At 38.2% G+C, this 12589-nt stretch overlaps 1 protein-coding gene across 4 annotated transcripts in view; it reads right to left on the bottom strand.

The window, feature by feature from the left end:
• Window positions 1-12589, bottom strand: part of Tango11 (transport and golgi organization 11) — a 92095-nt gene that overhangs the window by 14865 nt on the left and 64641 nt on the right. For all 4 annotated transcript variants that reach the window (XM_090375229.1, XM_090375228.1, XM_090375230.1 and 1 more), the window contains exon 3: window positions 312-519. In XM_090375229.1, coding sequence (XP_090231355.1) covers window positions 312-519 — 208 coding nt within the window. The remainder of the gene's footprint in view (window positions 1-311; window positions 520-12589) is intronic.

Genomic DNA, 12589 nt, shown 5'->3' with positions numbered 1-12589 from the left:
GTTATTTGGTTTTTAGGAGCATTAGCAACTAAGGCCATATTGCTCCGGGATATGCGGTGGTCATTCCCTGACCTTTCCGCATCGTCCGTATTTGGTGGTGATGGGCTCGAACCCCGGTCTAATCAAGAAGCATGTACTACGCACTGCTACTCCTTCCCACCTGGCTACGGAGGCGCCCACACTCATGAATGAAGGTGATGATAAAGTATATGTAATTCTATACACAATCCAGACTTTTTAGTTAACAAATAACTTAACTGTTATTTCCAATTTCAAAATATCTTTGAGAGAGGTCAGTAAAATATACTTACCCAGTTACAGTATGAGTGAGATGAGAACTTTTCTGAGCGTTACTTTTAGACCTATTGGGTGGGTCATGAATAGAAGGATAATGATACTCCTGCAAAGTTATAACATGAGGAGGGGTAGATAAGTGGAGTGCTAATGGCTGAGATGACACACTCGATTCTAATCTAAATTCAGGAACAGATTCTCGTCCAAGAAGATGTTCTTCTCCACCTGAAAAGAGATTCATATCTGTATTTATAAATATTGCCCCTACTCTAATTATGGAAACAGATCAAGCATGCTACACTCTTTACACTATCGTGTTTATCTTCACTTTTAAAACTTGTTTTAAACAAGCCACACATTCATATTTAAGCAAGTTGTGTAATGATATATATGAAGAAAATCAATAAATTCTCACTGGAGAATTAGTTCATAATTAGCTCTGAATTCTAGGCCAATCAACTCATTTAGAACATCAAAAATACTGTCCACTGTGACAGTATACTGGTTTTTTAGAATCAGCATTAGTAGAGGCATTTGATGCAAGAAAGCAAGCTTATGCAGCATCAGCCAAAAAAAAAAAAAAAAAAAACCCACTTCCACTTCACCCCTCTGTTTGTTAAAAATACCTGTCCAGCTGAGCCTTAAACTTATTTAGGCTATCAACCTCCAACCACAAGGGATGGGAGTCTGTTCCACCAACCAACCACCCGCTGGCTAAAGGCAAATTTCTGCACGTCTATCCTACATCTGTCTTTCCTCAATTTGAATTTATGCCCTCTCAGGTGATTTTTCTGAGCTAGAGGAAGAATCCCATCAGCATTGAGCATGCTTAAACCATTCAAGGCTTTATACACCTCTATCAGATCACCTCGCTGGTGCCTAGTCTCCAGACACTGTAATTTGCAAAACTTAAGCCTTTTTTCGTAAGAGCATCCCTTTGTTCCATTCGCTAATCTTGTTGCCCTTCTCTGTACTCGTTCCAGCAGCTCTACATCCTTCTTGAAATGAGGCCTCCAGAACTGTATACAGTACTCTAGGCGTGGCCTGACCATTGCCTTATACAATGGAATAATCACTTCCTTATCCCTGCTGGAAAAATTCCTGTATATCATTGACAATACTCCATGAGCTACTCTTGCAGCCCGTCTGCACTGCTCAGAGAACTTCATATCTGCCTGCACAACCACCCCCAAGTCCCTTTCATTCTCTACCACTGTCAGTGTAGTACCACAGAGTTGATACGTTGCTCTGGGGTTGCTGTTTCCCCATGTGTAGTACTTTACATTTGTCAATGTTAAACTTCATTTACCACCTCTCAGCCCATCTGCTCAACCTTTCCAGATCCTGTTGCAGCAGCATAGTGTCAGTAGTGTCCTTGACAACCCTGCCAACCTTTGTATCATCTGCAAACTTGGACATTAAGCTTGATATACCATCATCAATATCATTTATAAATACAGAAAACAATAATGGACCCAACACTGAGCCCTGAGGGACTCCACTAATAACATTAGTCCACAATGAGCAGTGTCCATTGATTACCACTCTCTGTCTTCTCCCCCTCAACCACCCCTTTATCCATAGCAGCAATTTGCCTCCAATGTCATACTGCTCCAATTTGTGTAGCAGTCTTCCATGTGCAACAGTATCAAAAGCCTTTCTAAGATCCAAGTATATAATATCAAAGTTATTCCCTGCATCCAGTTCTTTTGTGACTGCATCATAGTATCCAATCAAGTTGGTCAGGCAAGACTTCCCCTTAACAAAACCATGCTGTGTCTGAGCTATAACTGAAGTCTTGTCTAAATGATCCTGCAGTACTTCTTTAACCAGTGCCTCCATTAATTTTCCTGGAACAGAAGTTAAGCTCATAGGTCTATAATTACTTGTGTCAGCCTTTGATCCTCCTTTGTGAATTGGGGTCACATTTGCACATTTCCAGTCTATGGGTACCTCCCCTGAGTCCAAGGAAGCTCTCATAATTATGGCTAAGGGTTTGCTTACTTCCTTTGCTGCCTCCTTTAATATAAGTGGATAGATCCCATCCACCCCGGGTGCCTTTCTTGTGTTTATCTTCAACAGTTTCTCCTCCACTTTACTCCCAGTTATTTCAAGATTCTGTAGCTTACTGCTAGAGTTGAATACACCTCTGGCATTCCCCTTGCTGAATAACTCCTCATGTGTGAATGTCGATGCAAAATATTCATTTAGTTTGTTAGCTACCTGAGCAGGATCATCAACAGTTGACCCATCAATATCAAGTGGACCAATCTGATTCATCCCCTTCCTTCTAGAGTTTACATAAGTAAAGAACTCTTTGCTGTTTTTCTTTGCATCCCTTGCCAAGGATTTCTCGTAATCTGCCTTCGCCTGCCTAACCTCCTTTGTAACTTGGTTGCAGAGCAACTTGTATCTATCATAGGCTTCTGTGTCATGTGTTAATTTGTAAGTATCCCATGCATTTTTCTTCTCTGCCATATGCCTCATTAGTTCATCTGACATCCATTTTGGCCTAAACCTTGAACAATATTTCTTAGTTGGTATGTAAAGCCTAGTAGCTTCCAAGATAAATTCTTTGAATTCTTCCCATTTTGAATTTGCTGTTGGTAACATCAGTTGGTCCCACTGTATAGAATTTAAATACTGTCTCAGTCCATCGTAGTCGCCTTTACGGAAGCAATAACCCTTCCCTTTACCCCTAATGGTAGTTACCTCTTTCAGTAAATCCCACTTCAGCACACTGTGATCACTGCCACCTAGTGGTTCATTTATCTGTAGATTCTTAATGCATGAAGAATCACTGCTGATAATCAAATCAAGAGTATTACTCCCTCTAGTTGCCTCCCGAACATGCTGATGTAGAAAACAATCATCCAATAAATCCACAAAAGCCCTGCTAGTGCGTGAGTAACCAGCCCCCAAATTCCAGTCAATATCTGGGAAATTAAAATCTCCCATTATAAGACTCTCTGATTTACTGGCCCACTCTATTTCCCTGTACAGTTCCTTATTATACTCATCAGAGTCATTAGGCCTATAGCACACTCCTACTCTCAATTTTGATCTCCCAATGCTTATGTCACACCAAACTGACTCAACACTGCACTGTCTGGCGATGTCGACTGGCTTCACTTCCTTGATTTTTATGTGTTTCTTAACTAATAGCATAACCCCTCCCCCCTTCCTATCCTGTCTATCCTTTCTGTAGACGTTGTACTCCCCAAATTGCAGTTCTGCATCCCTTATATGTGTGACACCACGTCTCTGATATCCCAACAATATCTGCCTTTGACGTTTTGAGCAATACCTCAAATTCATCAAATTTATTTACTAAACTCCTAGCATTGGTGTACACGCAAGTATACCTGCACCTGTTTCTATTCTTAGCTACCCTAACACAACCCATGTGTTTACTTGTACCGCAATGGCTCCCAGCAGTCTCTGAAATACCATGCATCTTGGTTTTTCAGGTTTCTGCTCATTCTAATAGAAGCAGTGGAAGAATCTCTTTCACCTCTGCCAGTGGCTACTGTCAATCTATTGGTCTTTGTCTCCCCCCCAAGCTAGCAGTTTTCGGACCCACCTAACACTGCCTCGATAGCATCAGCAAATATTCTTGCACCCTTTCTATTTAAGTGTATCCCATCCCTGTAGAAGCAATCTCTCCTGTTAACAAGTACAGTCCAGGCTGAAAAAAATTCTACCCCTTGAGTCTTGCACAATCTTTCCAGGGCCGAATTGATCGACAAGGCTCTCATCATATACTCCCTCCTATTGTGTCTGGGCAGAATTGCAGACACTTTCAAATTCAACCCTAATTCTCGGCTTTTGTTCAACAGTGACCTGTACTTGTTAAGTAATTCTGCCGGTCTCCTACTCTTAATATTATTAGTGCCAACGTGTACAACTATATCACCTTTGTGCCCTTAAAAGATGATATTCGCTCTGCAACGTCATCAACCTTGCCCCTGGCAGACATACCCTGGTCCTGTTCCACCTATCTTTTTTACAAAGCATGTTCCCCGTTTCCCTGACAATAGAGTCACCAACAACTACTAGTTCCTTCGGGACCAGCGCATTCTGCCTTGGGGGTTGCCTCTGTGTCACGCGATGCCCAAGTGCAAGCTCTGGCGTTGATGTGGGCAGCTGAGAGCTTGATGGGCCCCTCAATTTAGTTTCTTCGAGGGCATCCACCCTGTCCTTCAAGCTCTCATATAGGCCCACAAGAACGCCGAGTTGTTGCCTGATATCGATACACTCCTTGCATCGCGCACACACAAATACCCCATGGCAGTATCATGTCCCGTACCCGATTGCTCTGCAAACATCAAGCAAACAGTGCATTTTATAAGGCTGTGAGTCAGAGGACAACTGCCCCCCTCAGTTCTGCTCTGAGCCACAGCACTTCCATTAGCTTGAGCCTTTTGCTTTGCTGCTCTGGTCTGAGTCATGATTCTATTAATTTATTAATTAATTATAATTAATTATGTTAAATATAATTAATTATATTACGTTTGTAATCTAAGTCGTTATATGTATTTATTTAAACGTACAATTTAACTGCTAACGAACTTCAACTAACGCTATCTAGTACGGTATATAACTATCGTATCACAAAGGCGAGAAATTTACGAACGGTAGCGGAGTTGAAACACGTGGAAACCCTTACTTACTTTACTCACTTATAGAGGTCTAGTCAAGTCATTAGGAATTTTTAAAAGGGCTCTCTTCAAAGTGAGATATACTTAGCTGAAAACAGGTGGAAGGAACAGGGCTTCATCCAGAATTATTCCAGTTTTCATTCTAGACACTGCAAATCACTACATGAATGCACATCATACACTTGTGAATACATAAGACATAATAACCCATATGATAACAAATTAACATTTGCTTACACAGACTATAATGCTGCTTTAATTCAGGGGGAAGTTCCCCCCACGAGTCATGATTTTTCAGCTCCCACAACATAAAAACCAGTCTATAAACAGTTGTGGACATAATACTCAATAACTCGAACTGGCATGTCACATGAATTACTAGTGCACCATGACTAAGGTAGTTAATACAGAATTTCTAAAGCAACCAGCCATAAAAAAATGTTAAATATAGTTATAAATATAAATTTGCTTTTAGTCTAATAAATTTGTTTTTAAAAAAAGTTTAGTCAAACTAGTGATCAGTTTGACTAAAAACTTTAAACTGATGACCAGTTAGTAAGCTGGAAAAATGTACACTTGAATACAATTGTGAAATTTTCTTAAATTACTGTATTTTAAAATAATTTAAATCATTATTAATCATGAATTATTATTAAATTATTATGCAATAATTTTAAATTATTTGTGTGTGTGTGAATGAAATAGCTATTTACAAAAGAGATTACTCATGGAAACTGCTCCAGGTGCTTTCCTCTTGTTTTCAATAATACTTTGTCAAATTAAAAAACAGACTATATAAAAACTTTCTCATATATCTCCACATTCAAACAAAAAATTCTAAGGTCCTGCAAATCGGTTTATATATATATTTATTTATTTAGTATTTTGTTATTCTTTATTTTAGTGTAAAGTTGCAAGTAACTTTTCCTTTCAAGCATTACCTCTAGTTAATCTCTTCTATAAATGGCAACTTATTTATGTGCATAGTAAAACAGATTTAATTCCACATATGTAATCATATATTTTTTCAGGTGCACTAAAAATCCAATTGGACACCACCTTGTGCAAATGCTGTATGGCCAACTTATGTAGCTGCAATTTGTAAGAGAAGCCCATGCTAAGTTAAATTTCACTAAATAAGTCACAGTATTAAAAAACATGAATGTCACCTTTGTACATGCATTAAAAGCAAATTACATGGCAGATAATATACCAAAACATGGATACTCACTTTATATAGTATTAGTAGCGAGAAAGGATACAAGAAAGCAAGTTTATAAAGCATCCACAAAAAAAAAAAAAAAAAAAACCCTTATCCATCACCTGTCCATCCCAGTAATTTGTCTACTTCATTGAATTTCTTGAAGTAACTTCCATAACAGATGAAAGTTTGTTCCAACAACCAACTGCCCTCCGGCTGAAGGCAAAGGCTTGCACATCTATCATGCAACCATCATTGCTCAATTTGAATTTATGCCTCCCTTGCATATATAGTCTGAGCAAGAGGAAGAATGCCATCAGCACACTGAACTTGCTCAATCCATTCAAAGCTGTAATCCCTTCAATCAAATCACTTTGCAAAAGCCTAGTCTCCAGATGCTGCAATTTGCAAAACTAAAGCCCTTCGTGGTATTCTCTGCACCCATTCCAACAGTTCTACATCCTCACTAAAATGAGATCACCAGACCTGTATGCAGTACTCACAATGCAGACTAACCGGTGTTCCTCCTTATCCCTGCTAGCAAAAGTTTCTGTATATCACTGATAACACTCCATGAGCTGACCTGGCAGCCTGTCTGCACTACTCATAGAACTTCACATCTGACTGTACAATTATGTTCCAGGTTTTTTCATTTTCCACTACCCTGATGTAGTACCACATAGTTTGTACATTAATTTGGGATTACTGCTTCTCATATGCAGTTCCTTGCATTTTTCAATGTTAAATTTCAACTGCCATTTCTCAGCAATCTACTAAATTTTTCTAGATCTTGTTGCAATAACTTACTCCGACTACTGTCATTAACCACCCTACCAACTTTTGTATCATCTGCAAAAACTTAGATATTAAGCCTGGAATACCTTCATCAATATCATTAATAAATATAGAAAACAACAATGGGCCTAGCAGTGAATTGTGGGAGACTCCACTAATAACATCAGTCCATGAAGAGCAGTGTCCATTAATAACCACTTCTCTCACTTAACCATCCTTTATCCAAAGCAGTAACTTGCCCTTAATGCCACAATGCTCCAATTTTGTACAGCAGTATTTTATGTGCAATAGTATCAAAAGCTTTCCTGAAATCCAAGTATATGAAAACTATTTTTCAAAATTATTTTTTTTCATCCAGTTCCTTTGTAACTGGATCTGACTGTCAGACAAGACTGTCCCTTAACAAATCTATGCTGTGACTGCCGTATAATTGCATTTATGTCTAGATGGTGCTGCATTACCTCTTTAACCAGTGACTCCATTATTTTCTCTGAAACAGAAGTTAAGCTACAGGTCTGTGATTACTCATGTCACCTTCTGATTTCCCTTTGTGAAATAGGGATACATTCCCACTCTCCAGTCCGTAGGGCCTTTTCTGAATCCAAAGGTGCTGTCATAATTATGGCATTGGGTTTGCCATGAATGACAGATGTTTAAAGGTGTCCCAAATCTCTAGGGAATGTGACATATCTGAGGGATCAGTTAAGATGGAAACACACTATTATCACGTCACGGGACTCTCGTCATGTTGCTGTTTAGTGTAAACTGCGAAGTCGGTCGTAGAAGAAGCGTCACTGTAACGTAGGATGACCAGATTAAAAATTTGATCTATGTGTACTCATGCTTATGCTTGGGGTATTCATTCCTCACTTAGGGGTACTCGCATTATATCTGAAAACCGAACAATTTTAATAACCATTTTATTTCGATATTTTGTTGGTTTTTATGAGTTTGTGGAATGCAAAATTAGTCAAATTTTAATAAAATTAACTGAATTATAGCCCATGCTTTAATTTGTTTAATTCGGAAACTTTAATTGCAATAGTTACTAAAGGAAACTTTTATAAATATTAATATCAAATGTTTTACATAACTGTTCACAATACACATAAATGTGTATTGATAAACCTGATTTATTTTATCAAAAAGAAAATATTTACCTAGCAATACTTTTCATTTGAGTGAATTTTCTCTGTTTTCGGCAACAGTTCTCTTTCAACATTCTTATTTCTATCCTTTTTTCCACGCGTTAAACATTGAGCTAAATACTTGCTCACTCATTGGATTTGAGTGAAAGCAAAGCAAAAACAAAATTAATATTTTTTTCTGTATTACGTACTTCATACACATTTAAAATTTTTATCCAAACATCTGGTATTTTTGAGGTCTTTTGTCTCAATATTTTTATGGAACGATTTCAACTGAACATATTCTTCATACAGAAAATAGATATTTATATTGGGAATTTTAAATGAAAAAAAAAAAAAAAAAAAATTTGTTGCTTCAGCCTTAAACCATCACAACAAAATAAAAAAAGAAGTCAGGAAGAATGTAAAAGGTTACGAAGTAAGCATAATACAAAGTATAAATATTCTATAACCCTACAATCAGTCCTCGTATAACACTACAGAAATTCGATCATACACGATTTATAAATAGGAGAACGATATCTTATATAACACAAACCGAATTCACTTATGCACGATTCGCCTTTGCGTTTATAAGAAATGGCAGTTGAATGCAGAATCACTCCAACCGAAAGCAACACAATAGGAATGAAGAGAAGATTCTGAAAATGTATTTGTTTTTTATATCAGTGAAGGGGAAACACATTTCACCATAATAACGTAAAAACCAACACAATTCCAGCTATCGGTACAATCACAAATGCAATTAGATCGAGTTTACTACCAGTTTATAACAGATTCCACTAGCAGAAACGCAACTGGAAATTGTTTTTATTGTTTTATGGTAGTAACCCCTAGAAATGTGCTTTAGTAAAATATAAGGTGTTAATCTCTGCCTTTATGGTGTTGTTTATTCAGTTGCTACATGCGCGCAGCTTTGTTTATGTGTATCAAGCGTGCAACCTCATTTTGTAATTGTGCTTTATTCCCTAAAAATGAGTAAAATACTTAAAAGGTGTGAAAAGGAAGCGTCCTGGTGAAGACACTGCAGGTGTCTTCACCAGGATTTCTTCGAGAGAAAAAGAAAAGCAATATCGATAAACAGAGGCGGACTGGATCAAATTCTTACCCGGGAAAATTTATAATGGCCTCATACTATGGTTTATGGCCAAAATCACATCGGCCTCCGGCCCACCGGGGTTTCCCCGGTAATTGTAATATGAAATTGTGAAACGCTTTGAGCGAAATGAAAGACCGTGTGATATTGCACGTGCTACAGACCTAAATGAGGCAATGCCGAGAATTAGAAAGAATGCAGAGAAAATAAAAACAATTTTCATAGCAGGAACAACTCAAAGTGTAATTAAAATCCATTAGATTAAGGCACAAAGAATTGGAAGAGATGGAATGGCTGTCATCTGTTTGGATAGAAAATCAAACAAAAAACAAGTTTGCTTACGATTAACAATATTTTATTGTGTTTGGTAAAGTTTTGGTTACAAATGTGTGTTCAATCTTGGGTGGTCGGCACCTAACCCTATTTTTCCCATAGGGCCTGTTGTTTATATTGCATAATTTTGCATTGCACGAGGGTTTATAGGAACACAACTATCGTGCTATACGAGGACTGACTGTATTTGTAAATAGGATAGAATGTAGTTTTTGAGTCTTTAAGGGTGCATTTCAACAAAAACTTTGTCAGTTAATTCTTTTTTCCGAAATAATCATCTCGACAGGGTGTTTTATGATATCTGCTTTTTTTTTAAATTCTCCATTTCAAATGTTAAAAAAGGAGTATCTTGGAAACTATTATAATTCCAAAAGGGGTACGTCTCGCAACCTGTAACATTGTATATGTGTCATTCTCTTTGAGGAAATCTGAAGCAAAATGAATTGCCACAATTCATCCTCCTCTTCAGATTTTGAAGATTTAGAAAATGCATGCGCTTTTCTCATAGCCGAGAAAACAAAAGAGAGTAAGCAATGGATACACGACATAAACTGGAAGAGATCAGATGAAGGCGAATTCCATCATTTACTGCAGGACAGAGAAGAAGATGAAAATCGTTTCAAGATGTACTTACGGATGAATAAAGAAGAATTTAATTTCCTATATAATCCAATTAAGGATGACATTCAAGGGCAAAATACCCATGAGGTATTTTGCTCTCGATTGTCACCGCTGGCATACCCATGAGGGAAATGCCAGAGGTGAGTTAAACTCTGGCAGTGAGCTGGATGATTTTGTAATAACTGAGAGGATAGTGGAGGAGAAATTGTTGAAGATAAACATAAAAAAGACTTCGTGCCAACCAATTTAAATAAAATAAAAAGAAAGTTTTGTTGCAAACTGGTAAAAACAGGTGTATTTATAATAGATATGAAATGACAATTATGGAAGTTAAAATAAAATAGTAATAAAAGCGTTAAAAGCTTTAAAAACTGGGAAACTAAAATACATGAATGAAGTAAAACTAATAAAAACAGATGTATTTACAATAAATATAAAATTACTGTGACTGAAGTTAAAATAATAAAATAGTGATAAAAGAGCTAAAAACTGTATCTTTCGGAGACGACAGACTCCTTTCTCAACAGTGTGCTTCTGTTGTATGACAGAGTCCTTAAATAGCAGGCTCATGGCACTCGTCACATGGTTCCACAGGAATATGGTTGGAATTTCCCACCTGCGTGCTGGAACCGGAAATGGCTCAGGAGCGCACCAATAAAAACCGATTATCTCGTTCGAGAACGACGGCTTCAAGGAGGGGATGTATGCAAACACCCCTATCCCTGTTAATGGTGTTACCGCTAGCCGCCCCAATGCGCAGGCTCTCAAGCCATCATTGCAGCAAAACTTACATTTTATTTAAATTGGTTGGTGTGAAGCATAAATATTTCAACATGAATTTTCCCAAACTCGTAGGCCTGTTTGGAGACATAAAGAAGGCACCCGGGGTGGACGGGATCTATACAGTTATATTAAAGGAGGCAGCAAAAGAAGTAAGAAAACCCTTAGCTATAATTATGAGAGCTTCTTCAGACTCAGGGGAAGTATCCATGGACTGGAGATGATCAAATGTGACCCCAATTCACAAAGGAGGATCAAAGGGCAACCCAAGTAATTATAGACCTGTTAGTTTAACTTCTGTTCCAGGAAAATTAATGGAGGCACTGGTTAAAGAAGCACTGCAGGATCATCTAGACAAGACTTCAGTTATAGTTCGGACACAGCATGGTTTTGTTAAGGGAGAGTCTTGCCTGACCAATCTGATTGGATACTATGATGTGGTCACAAAGGAACTGGATGCAGGGAATAACTTTGATATCATATATTTGGATCTTAGAAAGGCTTTTGAAACTGTTGCACATGGAAGACTGCTGCACAAATTGGAGCAGTGTGGCATTGGAGGCAAATTGCTGCTATGGATAAAGGGATGATTGAGTGGGAGAAGACAGAATGGTAATCAATGGACACTGCTCATCATGAATTAATGTTATTAGTGGAGTTCCTCAGGGTTCAGTATTGGGTACATTGTTGTTTTCTGTATTTATGAATGATATTGATGATGGTATATCAAGCTTAATGTCCAAGTTGGGAGGGTTGTTAAGGACACTAATGACAGTACGCTGCTGCAACAGGATCTAGAAAAGTTGAGCAGATGGGCTGAGAGGTGGCAAATGAAGTTTAACATTGAGAAATGTAAAGTACTACATAGGGGAAGCAGCAACCCCAGAGTGACGTATCAAATCTGTGGTACAACACTGACAGTGGTAGAGAACGAAAAGGACGTGGGGGTAATTGTGCAGGCAGATATGAAGTTTTCTAAGCAGTGCAGACAGTCTGCAAGAGTAGCTCATAGTGTGTTGTCAATGATATACAGGAATTTTTCTAGCAGGGATAAGGAGGTGATTATCCCCTTATATAGGGCAATGGTCAGGCCACACCTTGAGTACTGTATACAGGTCTGGAGGCCTCATTTTAAGAAGGATGTAGAGCTGTTGAAATGAGTACAGAGAAGGGCAACAAGATTAGTGAATGGAACAAAGGGTTGCACTTACGAAGAAAGGCTTAAATTTTGCAAATTACAGTGTCTGGAGACTAGGCACCTGCGAGGTGATGTGATTGAGATGTATAAAACCTTGAATGGTTTGAGCATGCTCAATGCTGATGGAATTCTTCTTCTTGCTCAGAATAATCATTTGAGAGGGCATAAATTCAAATTGAGGAAAGACAGATGTAGGATAGATGTGTGGAAGTTTGCCTTTAGCCAGCGGGTGGTTGGTGGAACAGACAGACTTCCATCCTTTGTTGTGGAAGTTGATAGCCTAAATAAATTTGAGGCTGAGCTGCACAGGTACTTGGAACGAATGGAGGGGTGAAATGGGAGCACGTTTTTTTTTTTTTTGGCTGATGCTGCATAAGCTTGCTTTCTTGCATCATATGCCTCTACTAATGCTAATGCAGATCTTAGAAAAGCCTTTAATACTGTTGCACATGTAAGACTGCT

This window comes from Mastigoproctus giganteus, chromosome 6 (genome assembly GCF_048544385.1).
Source record: "Mastigoproctus giganteus isolate SK-2022 chromosome 6, ASM4854438v1, whole genome shotgun sequence".
NCBI lineage: Eukaryota > Metazoa > Arthropoda > Arachnida > Uropygi > Thelyphonidae > Mastigoproctus > Mastigoproctus giganteus.
This window is presented reverse-complemented; position numbering and strand designations above follow the sequence as displayed.